At 39.7% G+C, this 17,704-nt stretch overlaps 1 protein-coding gene and 1 long non-coding RNA gene across 3 annotated transcripts in view; one reads left to right on the forward strand and one right to left on the reverse strand.

Moving 5' to 3' along the window:
* Window positions 1-6,381: 6,381 nt before the first annotated feature.
* PDE7B (phosphodiesterase 7B) overlaps window positions 6,382-17,704 on the reverse strand; it is a 178,184-nt gene continuing 166,861 nt past the window's right edge. For both annotated transcript variants that reach the window (XM_035319974.1, XM_035319973.1), the window contains 3 exons: window positions 16,552-16,648; window positions 13,492-13,572; window positions 6,382-10,981 (listed from right to left, as the gene is read on the reverse strand). In XM_035319974.1, coding sequence (XP_035175865.1) covers window positions 10,764-10,981; window positions 13,492-13,572; window positions 16,552-16,648 — 396 coding nt within the window. In that variant the 3' untranslated portion in view covers window positions 6,382-10,763. The remainder of the gene's footprint in view (window positions 10,982-13,491; window positions 13,573-16,551; window positions 16,649-17,704) is intronic.
* Window positions 13,184-17,704, forward strand: part of LOC118163422 — a 37,966-nt gene continuing 33,445 nt past the window's right edge. The window contains exon 1 of the long non-coding RNA XR_004749039.1: window positions 13,184-13,302. This is a non-coding gene — a long non-coding RNA (uncharacterized LOC118163422). The remainder of the gene's footprint in view (window positions 13,303-17,704) is intronic.

A 17,704-nucleotide genomic window follows, 5' to 3' on the forward strand; every position in this document is an offset into this window, starting at 1 on the left:
GAATAGCCTGTTAGCAGTACCCTAACCTAGGAGTTGCCTGGGGAACCCACGGAAACTTGCTCTACTTCTACACAGCTGTATAAATTTGCTATCTTTTTCTTTCCTGTAGTCCTCCTTCTAGCACAAGAGCTATGGAGGATGGAGTTTGCCGTTTTGATCATAGGACCAAGTCCTTCCTTATTCTCCAGCATACAGATCTCCCTTACAATCAAGACCAGTGATATGTGGTCAAATTGACTTAAAGTTACTGAGCCTAATAACTGTGAAGAGCTGACCTGATGTGAGTTGAGGGTGATGAACATCACATGTGATAATGGTCACTTGTGCTTTAATATGGAAGTTATTGCTGATCAGTTGATTAAACAAGAATTAAAGTCTCACAAATTGCATAGATTTTAGAAAAAAAATACTTCAAAAAAAAAAGTCACAATTTAAGCAATTCTTTAAGTAATTCTTCTCTAATGGAGGAATAAGTTAAACCTTGATGGTTAGGAGAGAAATAAAAAGGCAAAAAACCTTAAATTGTGGATGCTTAAACAATGTGAATGAGACTTCTAAAGAAGTTGGCTGGAGGAGGCTGCTGGCCTTGTATGTTCATTTTGCATAAACCTTGGAAAACTATTGTGGTATCTAAATTTTCTTTTTGAGTAAACCAGGTAACTTTAAGTCAATTATCATGTGTCTAGTTCTAGGCAAAAAGATTGAATATGTATGGTAGGATCCTATTGTAGCTTTGGAAATGTCTAGTTAATTACTGGATTAATCCCATGTATATTTGTTAGAAAATAGATATTTTAAATTATGTTTGACAAAAAATATGGCAATATAATGTATATTGTTAATTAAAACATAGCATTCATATTATCCATAAAATACCTGTTAAATAGATGTAGAACTGATTAAATGCCAGATAATAGTAAGTGTTTCTGCTAGGGTTATAGGGAATTCTTTTAGGTTAATGAGATTAGATACTTTTAGTAATGAATTTGTGGATAATGGAAAAAAACAACCAACATTTTGAGAAATAGTGAAGATGGGAGAGATGGCAAATGAAACTACTGTAGTAAATTAGGTCCTCAGAAACAGAGTACGTTCTAGTACATTTGGATTGAAAGCGATAAAGGAGTTCTGTTCAAATTGTGTAAGTTTATAGTTTGTGGCTGGTATTCTTCAGAAACAGAAAGTCTGTTTCTGTTTACAGTGACCTGATATGGCTGTGAATGCATGAAGAGTAATAATAATAAGAAAGGTACTTAAAAACTCTTTTTCTGACAGAGAGAAACATAATAGTAACCAGTAGCAGGAATTGAAAGCTAGAATAATGTAAGTGAGAGTTCATTTCAACAGTGAGTGTGACATCCACAATAGGAAGTGACGACTGTTCATTACTTGTTCTCTATACTATAACCTAAAAACTAATTTTGAAGTGAACTCTCTATGTAGTACAGAAAAATAAACAACACCTCATTTTCTGTCGTGTCGTCCCACCCCCTGCAAAACAAACAAACAAACAAACAAAACCCCTCTGAGTTCTAGATGATCAAGACTTATTACGTTTAAAAGCTCAGGTCTCAGGTATATGAATCTGTTAGGTGAACTTTCTAAGATTTTTCTTGGCTGAGTTACTTCTCAGAAAATGGTGCTTTCCTTTTTCTCAGTAGAATTAGGAGTCCCTTATGTTACTTCCTGCAGGAAGCTCTGAAGTATGTTTGTTTTCTAATGTATTTATCATAGCTTATTTCACAAAGAGACCAGCTTTTATTAAAGGTATTTATATCTTTTACATTTTAAAAGTACTTTCAGTTTCAGAGGGAGGAGTCTGTGCCTACTTCTAAAAGTGCAACTCTGCTGATTTTCAGAGCTTTAAGAAGAATCCATACTCTGATGGATCTCAGTAAAATTTAAGTTTGTAGATGTGCTGTGCCAGCTGAAAAATGACATCTGCGTTATTATATAAGATGTTCCTGAGAGCAATATAACACCCACAGGCAAAACTCTAAGCTGTCAAGTAACTCAAGAGTGATGATGTAAGTTCTCCCTTTAAATTAATGATACTGAGGTACCAGAAAGAAAGAACTAGAGTTGGACTAGTGAAGGAGCAAACTCTTTCCCAAAAGAAAACAGCAAAATGTATATATATATGCTTATGTCTGATCGGTTCACTTTTTCCACAAAGTTGAAGGAGATTAACTGCTTTATCATTAAAATAAATGCTTTCCTTTCAGATCTAGTTCTCCACAGGATCTGTGGTGGTTTACGTCTGAGTTTTGAAGTAACATGAATTTGTTATTAAATTGCATGTTTTGTGAAGACTTGTGGTAGAAGCAGCATAGCAGTATTCATAACTCTTGTAGGGTTCTGGTCTAGAAGTAGAGTGCTCCAAAACATTACCAAAGTGAAAATAAATAGATTCCATCTTTAGCTAGCATTTCATGTACAACATGACTTTTGAGCTATAATAGCAAAAAATGGCAGATTGTTTTGTAAGCCTCCTATATTTGAAAGACCAGGTTCTGCAAACATGTAGGCTTACATACTGGAACTGCTCAGAAAGAAAAGGAAGGCTATTGGTAATGTGAGGTTACATACTGATATGTTTAAATCTCGTACAGAGGAAGGATGTGGCGAAGAAATTCAGGCTGTCTTCCTACACTCCTTCCTAAGCAAACACTCCTTCCTAAGCCTTGTCCTCTCTAAAAATTGCATTGAAATATATTTATCCAATACAAAATGTGCAAGATACAAATAAAGTGGTACTTGGGGAAAAAATAATCCATCTTATTGAATCTGAACCTGAATCTACCATATATTTTAGTACTTCCTATTTTCTTTGGATTTTGATTGCCTGCAGTGACTAGCCATGAGTTTGCCTCCAGGTGTTGATAGGTCTTGTTATAGAAATGAGGCTAGGTATCAAATACATGTATAGATGCAACTCTAGTTTTATTTTCTTTGGAGCTACATTTATTTCATGAGCATGCTCATGCATGAACTAAGTTTACAGAAATCCTCTGAATATACAAATAAAAGCTTTGAATTTGGACTGTAACAGTTCCTGACCTGCATTAGTAGGTCAAGAAAATTTTGCTCTAGACCAAAGCTTGATTTAAGTCTTAAAGTACATTTTCTCCAAGGTTATGATTTTAGTAATACTTGTTTTTATCCATGGATTTTCTTTTTGTTTATGTAAATGTTCAGCACCCTTTGACCTTTAATCACTTAGCCAAATTTAAATGTTTTCTTGTCGCAGCAACGTCCACATTTTATTTTTTACTCTGTTTTCCCTTGCTTGAATTTGGGAAAACAGCAGCTCTCAATCTGTCTGTTCAATTATTATTATTTTTAGCCATATTATTCATTTTTCTTTTGCTGTTAAGTTTGGTGATTCATTTCAACATGCTAGCCTACATTATATTTGTATTGAACCATTAAACATCAACATCTGTACAGACAGTGGCTATGCACAGTGGGAAGATGTATTGGCTTAGCTGTTATTGAAACTAACACTGCTAAAATCCATTGTGGAACATTCTGAGTGGTTTTCAAATGCTGACAATGTAAAACTTCTGGAGAAACCATCACAACTCCATCCATATATAGAACAGATCTCCGAGGGGCTTCATTCTAGAATCTGTTCTGCAATCCAGCTTGCATTCAGGGACATATGGAAATGCTTTTTCTTATGATCCTGAAGGATTTCTTTTTCTCTTTCTCTCTCTCTTTCTCTTTCTTTTTTTTTTTTTTTTTTTTTTTCTTCCAGAGAGTGCATTTAAAGTACTGTCTAAATAGCACTGAAACCAAAGATATTTCCTGCTCCTATATTTGACTCTGTTGTAGCATATGCTCTGCACAAACTGTAAACGTTGTTTCCGAAGACTTTGAGGTAACAGATAAATTCTGGCTTTAGAAGTGTATGAAAATCATCAAGAAGAGTCCCAGCAGTGGCAAAAGTCTATCAGCAATAACATTTTTCACTTAGAAGCATTCACCTGTGGAGAATGTCAATGCTTCCAATATTTGAAGTTAAATTTCACAAAGCTCTGACATGTTGCATGTATCGTAAATAACATGGTCCACAAATGAGAAGTGAAATTAAAACTGACGAATGATATTAAGGATAACTAGATACTGGCACTGAACCAGAGAATCACAGAATTCAAAGCCAGGCTGGATGTGGCCGTGGCCAACCTGATCACGTTGGTGGCATCCCTGCCTATGGCATGGGGGTGGTAACTAGATGATCTTTACTGTCCCTTCCAACCCGGGTCATTCTATTAAAAAAAATGGCTCAGGCTGGAAGGCCCTCTGAAGGCCTTCTGGTCAACCCCCCTGCTCAAGCAGGGACACCCAGAGCAGGGTGCCCAGCACTGTCCAGACAGCTTCTGAAGATCTCTAAGGAGGGAGACTCCACAACGTTTCTAGGCAACCTGTGCCAGTGGTCCATTACCTGCAAGGTAAAGAAGTGCTGCCTCGTGTTCTTATGGAACCTCCTGTGTTTCAGTTTGTGCCCACTGCCTCTTCTCCTGGCACTGGGCATCACTGAAAAGAGCCTGTCTCTGTCTTCATTGCACCCTCCCTTCAGGTATTTATACACACTAAGATTCTCCCCCTGAGCCTCCTCTTCTCCGTACTAAACAGATCCAACTCTTCCTGCCACTCAACATAGGAGAGATGCTGAAGTCCCTTGGTATCTTAGTAGCCCTCTGTGGGACTCTTTCCAGTATGTCCACACCTCTTTTGTATTGGGTGGCCCAGAACGAGGCAGTATGCCGTATGTGGCCTCACCAATGCTGAGTAGAGGGGAAGGGTCACCTCTCTTGACCTGCTGCCTATACTTTGCCTAATGCAGTCAAGAATGCTGGCAGCCCTCTTAGCAGTAAGGGCCCGTTTTTGACTCATGCAACTTGGTGACTCCCAGGTCCTTTTCTGCAGAATTAGGTTGCCCTCAGCATGTCCTGGTGCTGGGGTTGCTCCTCCCCAGGTGAAGGACTCTGCGCTTCTCCTTGCTGAACTTCATGGAATTCTTGTCAGCCCACCTGCCCAGACTGTCAAAGTCCCTGCGGACGGTCGTGCAGCCCTTTTATCAGTCAGACACTCCCCCCAGTTTTGTGTCGTTTTTGTGAATATACTGAGGGTGCACTCTTGCATTGTCCAGATCATTATTTAAGATGTTAAACAATACTAGACCCTGTATTGATCACTGGTGTACTCGTTTCTGGCCTCCAACTAGACTTTCCACCACTGACCACTACGCTCTGGGCCTGGCTGTTCAGACGGTTTTGGATCCACCTCCCTGTTTTCTCATCCAGCCCCTACTTCAGCAGCTTCTCTGTGAGGATCTTATGGGTGAAAGTCCAAATGTACTGAAGTCCAGAAAGACAATATTCATGGCTATCCCCTCATTCATCAGGCTGGTGATTTCATTATAGAAGCTTATGAGGTTGGTCAGGCATGACTTCCCCTTGGTGAACCCATGCTGACTGAAACAATAGTAAAAGACAACTCCCTGTTATTGAAATACTTAAACAGGGAAATGCTTTCCCCAAGGTTTGAAAATCCTTCCACTATATGCTTAAGAGAAAGATATAGAAAGACTATATAGACTTTCCTTAGTGGTAAATCCATTTCCACTCCATTCCTAGAGCAAAGCTAAGGGTGAATTTAGACAGAAGTTCATCTCAGAAACAGTGCAACAGACGTGATTTCTTTGTTGGTAGGAAGGCGATGCAGTGGGAGGATGGCAACAGGAGTTTTGCTGTCTTGACAATCCAGAGTGGCTTCAGCAAATTAAGAGCATGCTTTGCAATCAATTGGTTATACCAAAGACCTTTGGACACCTTCTTTTTTGTTTATTTATTTATTAGTTGTCATTTTTTGACATGATGAATACTTACAGCAGTATGTTAAAAAAGGTACAGTTAAGTCTCTTGGCATCACTGCATAGCAGTCACAGCATTTTCACACAATCTAGTGCTTCCTTTCAGAATGATGCATATGGCATATATACGCACATATGGGGGCTGATTCTTGGTCCCAGTAAAGTTGGTGGGACCAGTGTTTGGCCCATAGAGTTGTACAAGATATGTGAATATGTATATATAAAATGCTTTACAATAAACATGACATATACAATCTTGATTTCAAAGATAAGCAGAATATATTTTACATCCAAGTCAAACTTATGCTCTGCACTTGAAGTTTATGTACCTAAAATATTGGATGGATTATAGAAACAAATAATACAATAATAGTTTGCACCAATCATAGTATTTTGGATAAATATTCATGATATTCATGACATGAAGCTTGCCTTGTGTGTGTGTGGTTTTTATTATTTTTGTTATTATTATTATTATTATTTTGTTTGTGTTTTGGCATATCTTTTTTTTTTTTTTTTTTGGATTTGCAGGATCTTAATTCAAATTTAAGTATTAGCTCTGTAGACCATGAGCTGGGGGTGGTGGCATCAGGAGGGGAATGGGAGAACCTTATGGACAGCTTAGCTGAGTAACTTAGAATGTAAGGCTATAAATTATGTATGTTATCCTGACTGATACCTGAAAATAAAAAATTAACTACATGAGTATTTCTCCTTTCCAAGGAGAGTCCATTTGGAAGGGCTTATATGCATTCTGTTTTGCTGGAAACTTCTAATAGATCAATCAGAGCTTAGAAAAGCTGGTGAGATAACTATGCAGTTTGAAAACTGGCTTATTCCATTTACTGTGGTAGCAGCCTTCTCACTGATCATTCTGGGAGTCTTTTTTTTTTTTTTTCACAATAAACAATACTTCATACAAAAAAAATAAATTGACATGTTCAATCCTAGGTTAGACAGAACTGCAGATCCTCCATAGACTCTACTTAATGTCACCTATTCCTCTGTCTATGTTTTCCAAAAGTACACATTTTTCATACTTCGTTTTTTCCTGATTTGGTTGGTGGCCATAATATTAACCCTTAGAAATGCAAAGGCAGGTCAAACTTTTACTTAATGAAAGTGCATACGTATGCATTATTTTAACCATACTAAAAAATTCACTTATCACCACTTTTTTTAAAAAAAATAATAAAAAATAATTATTTACACAGAATTTGCCTCTGATGAAACAAAATCTGCATTTAAAGAAACTGAGTTTTAATCAAGTGAATTGTATTTGTGTGGCTTAGTGTGTTAAGCTCTTGTTTTTACTGGTTTTCTGCTTCCTTCATTACATATATGAAAAACCTAACTGTTTTAAAACTGCAGAATCTTTTAGCTGCACTGTCCCAGTAAGAAAGAAATAATTTACATGTCCTTTCTGCAAAACGGCTAATAGGGCTGACAGCACAAACATCCATATACTTGGTATATCTGCATTTACATTTTCCCACTCAGTTCATCCAGCATTCTCTTGGTAACCTGGGGAGAAATCCCAGCACCAAAATGTCCTCCAAATGAGGGAGTACCAAGCATGTATCATAACAGCATATACTGAGCACTGGTGCTGTTGAATTGGCCATATCAGGTCTGGTTTGGCTTCGTCCATGGGGAGTCAAATGATAGCATTTTGCCTTACAGACCCCAGTGGATCTGGTTGTCAGACATCTGCTGCCAGAGCCTAATTTTTCAGCTCACTTCTGTTTAGAGCACCTGAGGCAAATTGGTCCAGACCCAGACTTGTGTAATGGGTTTGGCTTACAACTACAGAAGCATTTCTGGAGGCACCCTGAACCTATTTCAAACATTGTTGCATTAGACAAGGTGATTGAAATCCAGCAAGTTTGTTCGGTGTACCCAACCCCTCACCCCCAAACAAACAAAAGAAAAACCAAAAAAAAAAAACCACAAAAACTAAAACCAACAAACCCCCAAGCCCCCAGCCAACCAAACCAACGACAACAACAAAAAACCCTGTTCATTTTAAGAGCAGCTTTTCAAAGTTTATTAGGAAGCTTTAACTTGGTGAGAGCAGTCTTGTAATAGGCCCCATAGGTTCTGATTACAGAAAAGGTCTTGGTTGTACTGTAACTATAGCAGGTCTTGATGTGCACTAAGCTCTCCTGTTGGACCTATTTTCTGGAAGCTCCTCAGGAACAGCGCAACAACGTGTCTGTCAAGAGCTTTTTATGCTGCTAGATACCAGGTTTATTTAACTAAACCTCAGAACATTTTTAAAAATTCTTTGAACTAGATGGAAAAATGGCTTCAATTTCTTAGTAAAAAGACAAAACAAGGGAAATTATATTCTTTTATAGATACTTAAGTGCTTGTAGGCAGCACATTATACTGCTTGTATAATGTCCTAATAATTGTCCTAAATCTGTCAGAAGGAAAGATATATCTAAAAAGCCATAAAGCAGTGATACTCCCACCCCCACCATCAGGTGGTTAAAAAGGCGTTTATGTCCTGTAGTCAGAAATAATTTTATTCTACAACTCCCTCTCTTTGATGGTTTTAGTACTTCTAATATGTGAGTCCTGTTTAGAAGAGGGAGGAAGGAGAATGTTTTCTACCACTTACAGCTTACAAAATGGTAGAGGAGAAGAAAAGCATCTCTCCCAAGATGCTTTGTTTTCTCATAGTGATTTCCACCTTCCTATTTCACTGGATTTCCGTCCCTTTCTCTGAAGATACATGTCCAATAAATTAGTAGATTAAAACATCCCTTACTAAACCTTATGCTTTTTGTTTTCCTTTAAACATATTAGTCACCTTATGCGCATGAAAACTCCGTCTAACAAAGTCAATGTTCCCTGCAATGGAAAAAAAAATCTACATCTCCCCTTGCACTTCTTTAAGTAAGCGTTATCTTTCTCAAACTCCTTCTGGTGCCTATTTAAGTGCTTTCTTTGTTGGCCTGTCCAAAGTAATTGTGTCCAAACATGATTATATGGCCAGATCTGATAGATATTTATAAAAGAGTTATGCTGATTTGATGTACTGGGGGCTTACAACAACATTGCACTTTGACTGAATACAATTAGTTTTTCTGGGGGCAGTGGAGAGAGGACAATCACGTTGGTGCAATACAGTAGTGTCCAAGAATGCAATCTCATCGAAATGGCTGAAGCTTAAGGAAAGACTTACAGAAGAATATCTGATCTGAGCTTATGACAGATAAGGCCATGTATCTTTCAAAAACAAAGAGAACATAGGGTTCATATAATTCCTCAGCTATTATGATAGTTAAAAGGATTTTTCTTAACAGACTGACTGGAAAGTATTTTATTTCCTTCAGTGAGTGAGACAGATCTAGCAGTCAGCTGAAGATGTTTTGTTTTGTTTTGTTTTTTTAAATAAAAATATAAATGCATTTAGATGCTGTCTATCTAAGTGGGGAATGTGGGGGGGGGGGATATCAGCTACACTACACCATCACTCGAGAAAATGATCAGACTCCAGAATTACTAGAATGTCGTGCTTTGTAGATCACTATGCTATTTAATAGAAATTCACACTCTAGAATAAATGTTAATTGTGTTGAGTTGTCATATTATGTGGTGTTGCTGTGGGGTTTTGGCTTTTACATTTTTGTTTGTTTGTTTTTCGAACTTAAACTTCAGGCTCTGTGAAGCATTTGCCTAGACTGAATGTGCAAGGTGCCATGAATTAACAGCATGGACCCATATGGAATGTGTTTGAAGTTTTTAAGAAGTTATCCTGCCAGACTTCATTCCTTAATGACCTTTGATACACCTTTGATAGTGGAAAGGCAGTTCAGAATCATAATCATATGGTTTTGGCAGCTATCAGAAGATGAAGGATGCTAAAAGTTAAGGCTTTTATCCACAAACAATGGTGTATATTAATAAACTCTATACCATATTTACAAATGCTTTCTCTTGTATTAAAACTAACAGTATTCTGTTCACAGTGCCAATGTTTTTACAGGTAGCAATCCCACAGTACTCCAGTATTTTGGCATGGGAATCAGTAGCGCTTCGTATTTACAGAAAATGTACACGTATGAATATAAACATGTTACTTGAAACAGTACTCAAAAGATAGAGCTGTTCATGTTTTAAAGGTTTAGACTGTACAACACCTTCCCTTTCATTTGCGAGGGAATACTGTTCCTTGCAACGAGAAGATGCCTGTCTTTTATCCAAAGTGGCATAAAAATGATTACCAAAATGAGCCTTGTTACACTGGAGTTGTGTATATGGAGAGTAACTTCAGTCCAAGGTTTATAGATCTGTTTAGTGCACAGAATACAAAAGTTAAAAAGGTTTTTATTTTAATTACTAAAATAACCAGATTCTCTCTGCCCTCTGTGAGCGCTGTCTCACTCAACCAGTGTCCGCTGGGTTCTGAAGATGCTGGTGGTTTAATGTGCAGCCCAGCTGCCAGACTGGAAAGTGTATGGTGCTCTGGGCCTATATACATATGTCACAGTATGACTCATGGTAAATGAATATATAACCAAGAGTGCCACTATCTCCTCTGTTTTCTCAGTAATCTTCCCTGTTTCATGGCAGCAGTAACTGGCCCGGCTTCAGTACTGCTGGCTGGGACTCTGCATTCAGGCAGTTCGTGATCAGAAGTGACGAATGGCATCAGGCATGCGCAGAACGAAGAGGGGGAGAGGAAGATGAAGGAGATCCAGAAAGGAACCCAGCAGAACCGTGGGTTTGTTCATGAGGACCCTTACAGCTTCTGCTTTGCCGTTTCTTCCCTTTCCATGGTCTTGACAACAGGCTCTTAGCTCCCCGGGGTTTTGCTTGCTGCTGTGATCAAGACAGAGATAGCAGTGCTATAAGGAAAAGTGCAAAGCTGCCACTAAGGAGTCTCTTCTTCATTTAAAGTCTGTTCCTGGCTGCCAGTCACTTGACCTGAGTGGTCATTGCTCCTACTACTGCTGTGTTGCTTATGGAGCAAACTCCTCCACTTGGCCTTGTTCCTCCTGAGATGGTTTAGCATATTTTCAGATAAGGGGGTATCTCCTGTAAACTGGGCCCACCTCTCAAAGAGTGGCTCTACAATGTAGGTCATGAACCCTGGGGAAAGAAAGTACAGCAGGTGAGGAACAAATTCATTCCCTGAGGGCATTTCCCCAGAGTGCCTCGAGACAATACAGCAATACAAGTAGCAAAAACTTTGAAGAGAAGTGACAATAAGCCCTCTAGCAGCCCTCAGCTCCTCTGCAAACTGGCAGCTTTGACCAGCACATGCAACGGAGGTATGGATCTATCTGTATGTCAAAATAAAGTCAGAGAGACCATCCTGCTCTGAGTTTTCAAATTAGAAAGTAACCTATGTACAATCACATGTGATGGTTGTGATTTTTCTCCACACATACTAGAATGACCCCTTTTTTTCCTGTGTAATGACTTTATTGAATGGTTGGTTTGGACAGGTTTCCTTTTTATTTAGATTGTGCATTGTGACTCTTACGTTATCTGCAGTTCTTACACACTTTCTTCACTACAATGTGCTTGGGGTGAGGGGGAGAGTTGACAGTGGTTTTTAATATCAATTTTATTTACTTATTCTAGGCACTGGGTAACAGGTTTTCTAGGCATGGCTGTGCACAAGAGAGCTGAGAATATGCTGTAGTGGTGTCTGAGCCCCATCATGTACCTAAGGTCATCACTACAAAAGCAGTGAGTGCTGCTGTGGCTATCCTGCTTCCCATTCCAGAGCTTTCTGGGCGTGTATTAATTTGAGGGCTTCTGTATACTATGCTGTATGTCATAGATGCCTTTTGTACTGCAGAGTGCAGACAAGGACAGTGCTTGAAATGTGTGCGCTGACCTTTAACGTCACATGGGAAGACTATGCAACAGCTTCTCTGCGTCAGAAAGGTTTGCCTATTCTGACACACAGGGGAGTGGCTTTAACTTTGAGTGGGTTTTGTACGAGTACAGCCTACAACACCTACTGTATGCAGGGGTGGCTTGTATTTAAGTGAATCGTTACAAAATCTCTTTGATAGAAGAAAACAAATGAAAATGCTTATAAACTGCAGTTTGATTCCAACAAAAAGGAGCTCAGAAAAACCAAACATTTTAAAAACAGCTCTATGGCTGTTTCCTTATTGTATTGGTACAGAGAAATATGTACTAGGTTTATCTGCAAATCATGTCTGCAGGCTGCTGTTGCCTTTATATGGTTGGGTTTATAATTGCTGGACAGGCCTGACACAAAATGAAATTGCTACCTGGGGCTTGCTGCAAACCCTATGGCTGTGTCTGAGGTCTGCCGGGTTCTTCTAGTTTTATCTTAAGGAATGTTGACATCCATGTCAGGACTGTTAGCGGAGTTGCCAGCATGAATGGAGGAGAAACTGTGCAGCTCTGCAGGCAGTGAGCAGTGTAGCTGGGACTGGAGGAAGCTCAGGGTGGGTAGCTGTGACCTGAGGTAGCTCTAAACTGTGAGCTGCAGCTAATTTTGCTGTATAAGTTGCCTTTGCTGCTCCTAAATGAATTATTTTTTGTGGATGAGCCCTGTTTCAGTTTTGTTGTGTGTGAAGCTAGCTGCAGTAAAGTTTTTACATCAGTTAAGCTGAACCTGATCTCTCTGGTAAAGTGAATCAGCTTTGCCCAAGCAGTCATGTGAGAGAAAAAGCCCACCGGTATTATCTATTATCAGACAATTTATTTTAAATCATTGGTTTTGCCTCATGTTTTTTCTGGGAGGGGGAAAGGAAGATGAACACGATGAACACCTTAGCAGCACTTGTTCAGCTGTGAGACAGGTAGTATTGTATGGTTACACAGCCGTCCACTTGGCATCCTGTGCATATGGTGTGAAACTGCAGATACATTTATGGGAACACCACCTGCAAACTAACCACTGGGCTGCTGAGAGTTTTCTGCAAACACTGCCCTGGGGTCACGCTCCCTGCTTGAGATCAATCTGCTGTCCTGCACAGGGAGGAGGCTGCGGGGATGCCAATGGGCAGCAAGAGGGGAGAAGTGAAAATTGCTCAGTGCTCTACAGGGTTTGTGGAACACAAGTTTAAGTGTTGAAAAAAGATGGGAAGATGGAGAAACTTGTGTCCTGACTTCTTGCCCCCAAATCTCCAGAGAACTGCTACTAGGGGAACAATGAATATGGTCTGAAGGCTTTTAATGAATCAGTCATCTTTTCACCTCCTGCACCCAATTCTGCAGCAACCTGCTACTGCAGGAGCATTATATTATGGAGTGTTTATGAAGAATCTGGTGGAAACTGGACAGAAAAATAATGGTGATGCTACTTTAAACTGGAAGGTTTCTCAGTATGCTCAACTGTTGTGGGGATGCTTTCCCACATCATCGCAAATAACAAAACTGCTCCACTGAAATAAGCTTGCACCTGGCTGATCATCCTCGAGGTAAGGCCATGTGTCATCTCACAAAGTCAATCCTAGATCAAGTGTTCGGGATTCACAAAGTTGACCTTGGCTGTTGATTCACCGGGTTTATGTCACAGATGGATTTTATCGCATATCGTGTTTCAGTTTCTGTTTGAGCTTGTGCCATACTGCGATAAACACGGAGAACAGAATGAAGCTAATACTTACCTATTTGTATGCTTGGTATTGTATCCTTCTGCTGATTACAAAGAGGACTTATTTCCAGTTCAAATTTTTGTTCCAGGTCACCTACAACGTAAAAAGAAAATAATTTACTGCCACTTATGTCTGTTTTCCATACCTACACCAGACTTGTACAGTGACCGCAACTATATGGATTTAATCAGTTGTAATCTTGCACCAATTAAAACCATGTTAAATGTCTAAATACCTTCATTTTTTGGACTTTTTTTTTTTAGGTATCAGAGAAACCAAGCAAGCATACAAAGAAAAATAATATTGCTACGTAAATGTGAGTTTTGAACAAACTTTAAATGTGAGCACTAAGTGTTTTGAGGACCTTCATTTTTAAAATAGCCTCTCTCACTTCCTACTAGAAAACTGCAGAAAACATATTCTAGGAAAAAAATCCACATCTTGGTTAGTACTGTCATGTGAGTTGCTATTGTGTGCTTGTGAAAATTGCTGTTAAAGGCCAGCACGATGGAGCCTGGCAGTATGGACCCTTTCCTACCCACCACATGGGACGGGTGAGAGACCTGCTACCTATAAGCTAAGCTGTGCTGCTTGTCCATTTTATTTACTAATAAGGATGTTGTGAGTGCTGTTTAGAAGAAACATTCCCAGAAATTAGACAAAACATTACATTACATTACATTCAATCTCAAAATAAACATTTTGCTTCAAATCTACTGATTTTGTTTAAGGCTTTTTTTTAAAGCTTTTTTTTATTGTCCCCTCTGATAGACAGTTTTGACTTAAATGCTTGGCCTCTATAGCCCAGTATATACTATGTGCATTTTAAAGCCTTCCCCTTCTCCTCCCTGCACCATGAAATTGCTTCTTAAACGTGAGGGGAGTATTTTCAGTTTTAACTAGATATTTAGGAAAATACCAGGGAAATGTTTTGAGCTTCACAAACAATCAAAAGGAACAGTTCATCAACACTGAGACAAAGTGAGTTTGTTGCTTCCAAATGTGCAGTTTGTTTGTTCTCTTCTTCCCTTCTACCCACTTCAAGAAATTTTTGACAGATAAAAGAGAACTCCAGTGACGTAAGTGTTCTGGGCTCCAAATGGTTTGCATGTATGGCTCAAACTGTACCAACATCTTGTCTTTGACAAGCCAGTTAATTGAGAAAGACAGGATTTTTCCTAGCATGGTAAGAACTTAAAGGATGGTCATTTTTCTTGTGTTCCAAGTTACTAGAAAAGTAACTGCATGAATTAGTTGCTGAGAACTCTCATGCTGGAGGAAGCCTTTCAACCAACTTTACAACCTCTCTAGAGAAACTGAGCATGAATGTTGTTTAAACATGAGCCATTTTCTTGAAACTTGTTCCTTGCCAATTCCAGCTTTATATAAACAAATCAAGTTGCATTATGTTCCCTCTGTTCCTAACTGACTTTTGAAATGCCCATGCAAATGACCCACTTTTAAGATTTTTGCTGTACAGAGATGCTTGAATTTCTTAGGATCAGGTTAAGGTATTTTTCTATGAAAGATTTGTGTTAGGAACTGTTGTAGGGATCAGCTGCTCCCTGAAATCTAACTGATGTGTTTATTTTATTTACTGATAGGTGTAGATGCACTAGATGATTGGAAAATCAGGGTTTGTGTCTATTTAAACCATAAGAGCTATGGTTTCCAAATACCAACCTTAGTGACAAAAAAACACCTTCGTGCCTCAGCATTGTGTATAGGAGGGTAGAGAGGTCTACAATAATATGTTTTTAAGTTGTAATGGTATCAAAATACAATATTTATTGTTTTTTTGTATCACTTACTAAAATTACACAGCCATCAGTGACAGTCAAACCATTGCTTCTGTACATTCTCCCACAGAATTTCCCTTTTCCCCCTTGTTACAGCTCTAACTGGTCTTGTATGCTCCTGTGTGCCCTTTCAGAGGTATATTATAGAAGTTTTACTATTGCATCTTAGTCTTAGGGAAAAAGCTTAAGTTTGTAAGAGCTGAGACTGCTGTTTTTCACAGCATCGTCCCTCAGTACTCCCCAGTGGTGAGATATCAGACAATTGGGACCCTGTCCTCATGTGTTGGATATTGATTGTGCCTTAGCTATACATCTGACTAAATAAACCTGCATTTTGCAAGTTGCTTATGTTGCTTCGAAAGCATCAAAGTCATTTCACCAGCTTGAACTGATGATGGCTAAAAATTAACTTGTTGAACTATTTGTCCTTGTTCATTAATGTTCCGGACTAACTGTACTAGGTACCAGCCCCAGTGTGGCTTAACTCAGTACTGCAGAATTTTAAGTGAATTGAGTACTTCATTGTGTGCTCTTCCAGTGTTTGTACCACTTGCCTTAGGCTCTCAGGATGCTGCAAACAAAGAATTTAGCAGTGATTAAACTCTGCTGCACCCTGTCCGTGTTGTAGCACAGCATGACCTTGCCTATGCAGATAGAGCCAAATGGTGCAATTACTGTGTTTAAAAAAGGCCCTGCATGACTGAGCTCTCTGCAGGGGTCTGAAAGCATTTGCAATAGGTTCTAGCAGAGTGTTGGCTTGCCTACTTCGGCCGTTTCAAACATGTTAGGGAAGCTTACTGTGCTGGGAACTCCATTTGAACTCTTTCACTGCATTTCTATGCAGAAGAGTGTCATATTTGGGGAACACGGAGGCTGAGCCTCCTGTAGGAGTTGTGAGAGTCTGAAAAGTGAGATAAAATGCAGTCGCTAGCGGTATGATGCTGGTGCAGTGTAACCCTGGCGCAGTTTCAGCTCAGAAGAGCTGACGACGGCTGGAGGGTTCTCAGCGAGGAACCAAGCCATGGGCTCTTCAGCAAAACTCAAGAGCTGAGGCATGGCACAGCTCTGCCTCCCTCCTGCTAGAAGAGCAGCTGGGTCACGTAAATCCTCGCTGCTCCTCTGCTCCTCCTTCCTTTCCAGATGAGGCAGTGTGTCCGTGCGACTACTTGACCTTGAGGGAGATTTCAAGGCAAAGGGCTGAATGCTCCCTCCCAGTGTCAGCTCTCTGTTCGGCTGCACACCGTGCCTCAGAGTAGGTGGGGAAGGGGCTGACCTTGCCGGTAGAACTCCTCGCAGACTCGCTCGCTCCACTGTTTGCTCAGGTCCCACAGCCTGCACGGGTTGCAAATGTCAGCACACTTGAGTGCAATCTGAAAGCAAAGGAGAAGAGCATAGGTGAGAAAAGAAATTATCTAGCAGTGCTTCAGCAGTAAAGCTGCAGTCATGAAATTCCCAGGCCTCACCAGCGATGGTGGAAAGGATTAAGATCACCTTTTGGATACTGAGCCTCACCCAAACATGCCTTTTGAGGAAAGAGCATTTACTTAAGCTGCAAACAAACCTTTCATTCAGCCCTCTGCTTTACGGTAGCGAGAACAAGAGGAGGGCCAAATTCCAAGATGGCAAAGTCTTTTGGATATCCCTTGTAAGGAGTAAGCCAACAAAAGCTTCAGGCTGGCTCGTGCCGATTGCCTGGCTCAGCATCCGTGAGTGGTGATGAGGGAAGGAAGAGCCAAGCTGGTGTAAGGCTGTTTGGGCGCCGTTCCTCTGTGGTCTCAGTGAGTGACCTTGCATCTCACTTCAATTACACTTCATTTTAATGTCCACGTGCTTTTCTTTACAAAGCTAAGCACAGGGCCCTGTGCACTACCTCTGGCTTGGTTTCACTTAGTTAACCAGGACTATTAAGTGCTTTGTAGGGGAATGAGTACAGGAGGGCAAAAGAATTTTAAAATCATGTAACTGCTTCATAAAGTGAGGTATGTAATAGTCCATCTGCCTTACTGCCTTGGAACAAGATGTTGTGTACCTCACTTCTTCTTAGATAGACTGAACACAGTCGGTTAGTTTGACAGAGGACAGAGAGCAAAACGTAAGAAATATTTCCTGTATCATTTCAGACCTGTGAACTGGAGGAGGGAAGTCTCCAAAGGCACTTTTCTTTCTGGATTAAATTGATTAGCCTTAATGTTACTGTGTACTTAAAAGAGCATTCCAACCATTCTTTAACCTATCCTGACCAGTCTAGAATTCTTGATGTTTTTTTATTTTTTCTTATACAAATAATCCACCAAACAAGTAAATCTCACTAAGTCTTTGTCCTAGTTTTTATCTATCTTTAAGAAAGTGCATAAAGATTTTTATGTTATTTTTTTTGCCATAGTTGAGATCTGTAATCCCCGTGCCTCTGGCATTTGCACAACTTT

The sequence above is a fragment of the Oxyura jamaicensis genome, chromosome 3, assembly GCF_011077185.1.
Source record: "Oxyura jamaicensis isolate SHBP4307 breed ruddy duck chromosome 3, BPBGC_Ojam_1.0, whole genome shotgun sequence".
NCBI classification, from domain to species: domain Eukaryota; kingdom Metazoa; phylum Chordata; class Aves; order Anseriformes; family Anatidae; genus Oxyura; species Oxyura jamaicensis.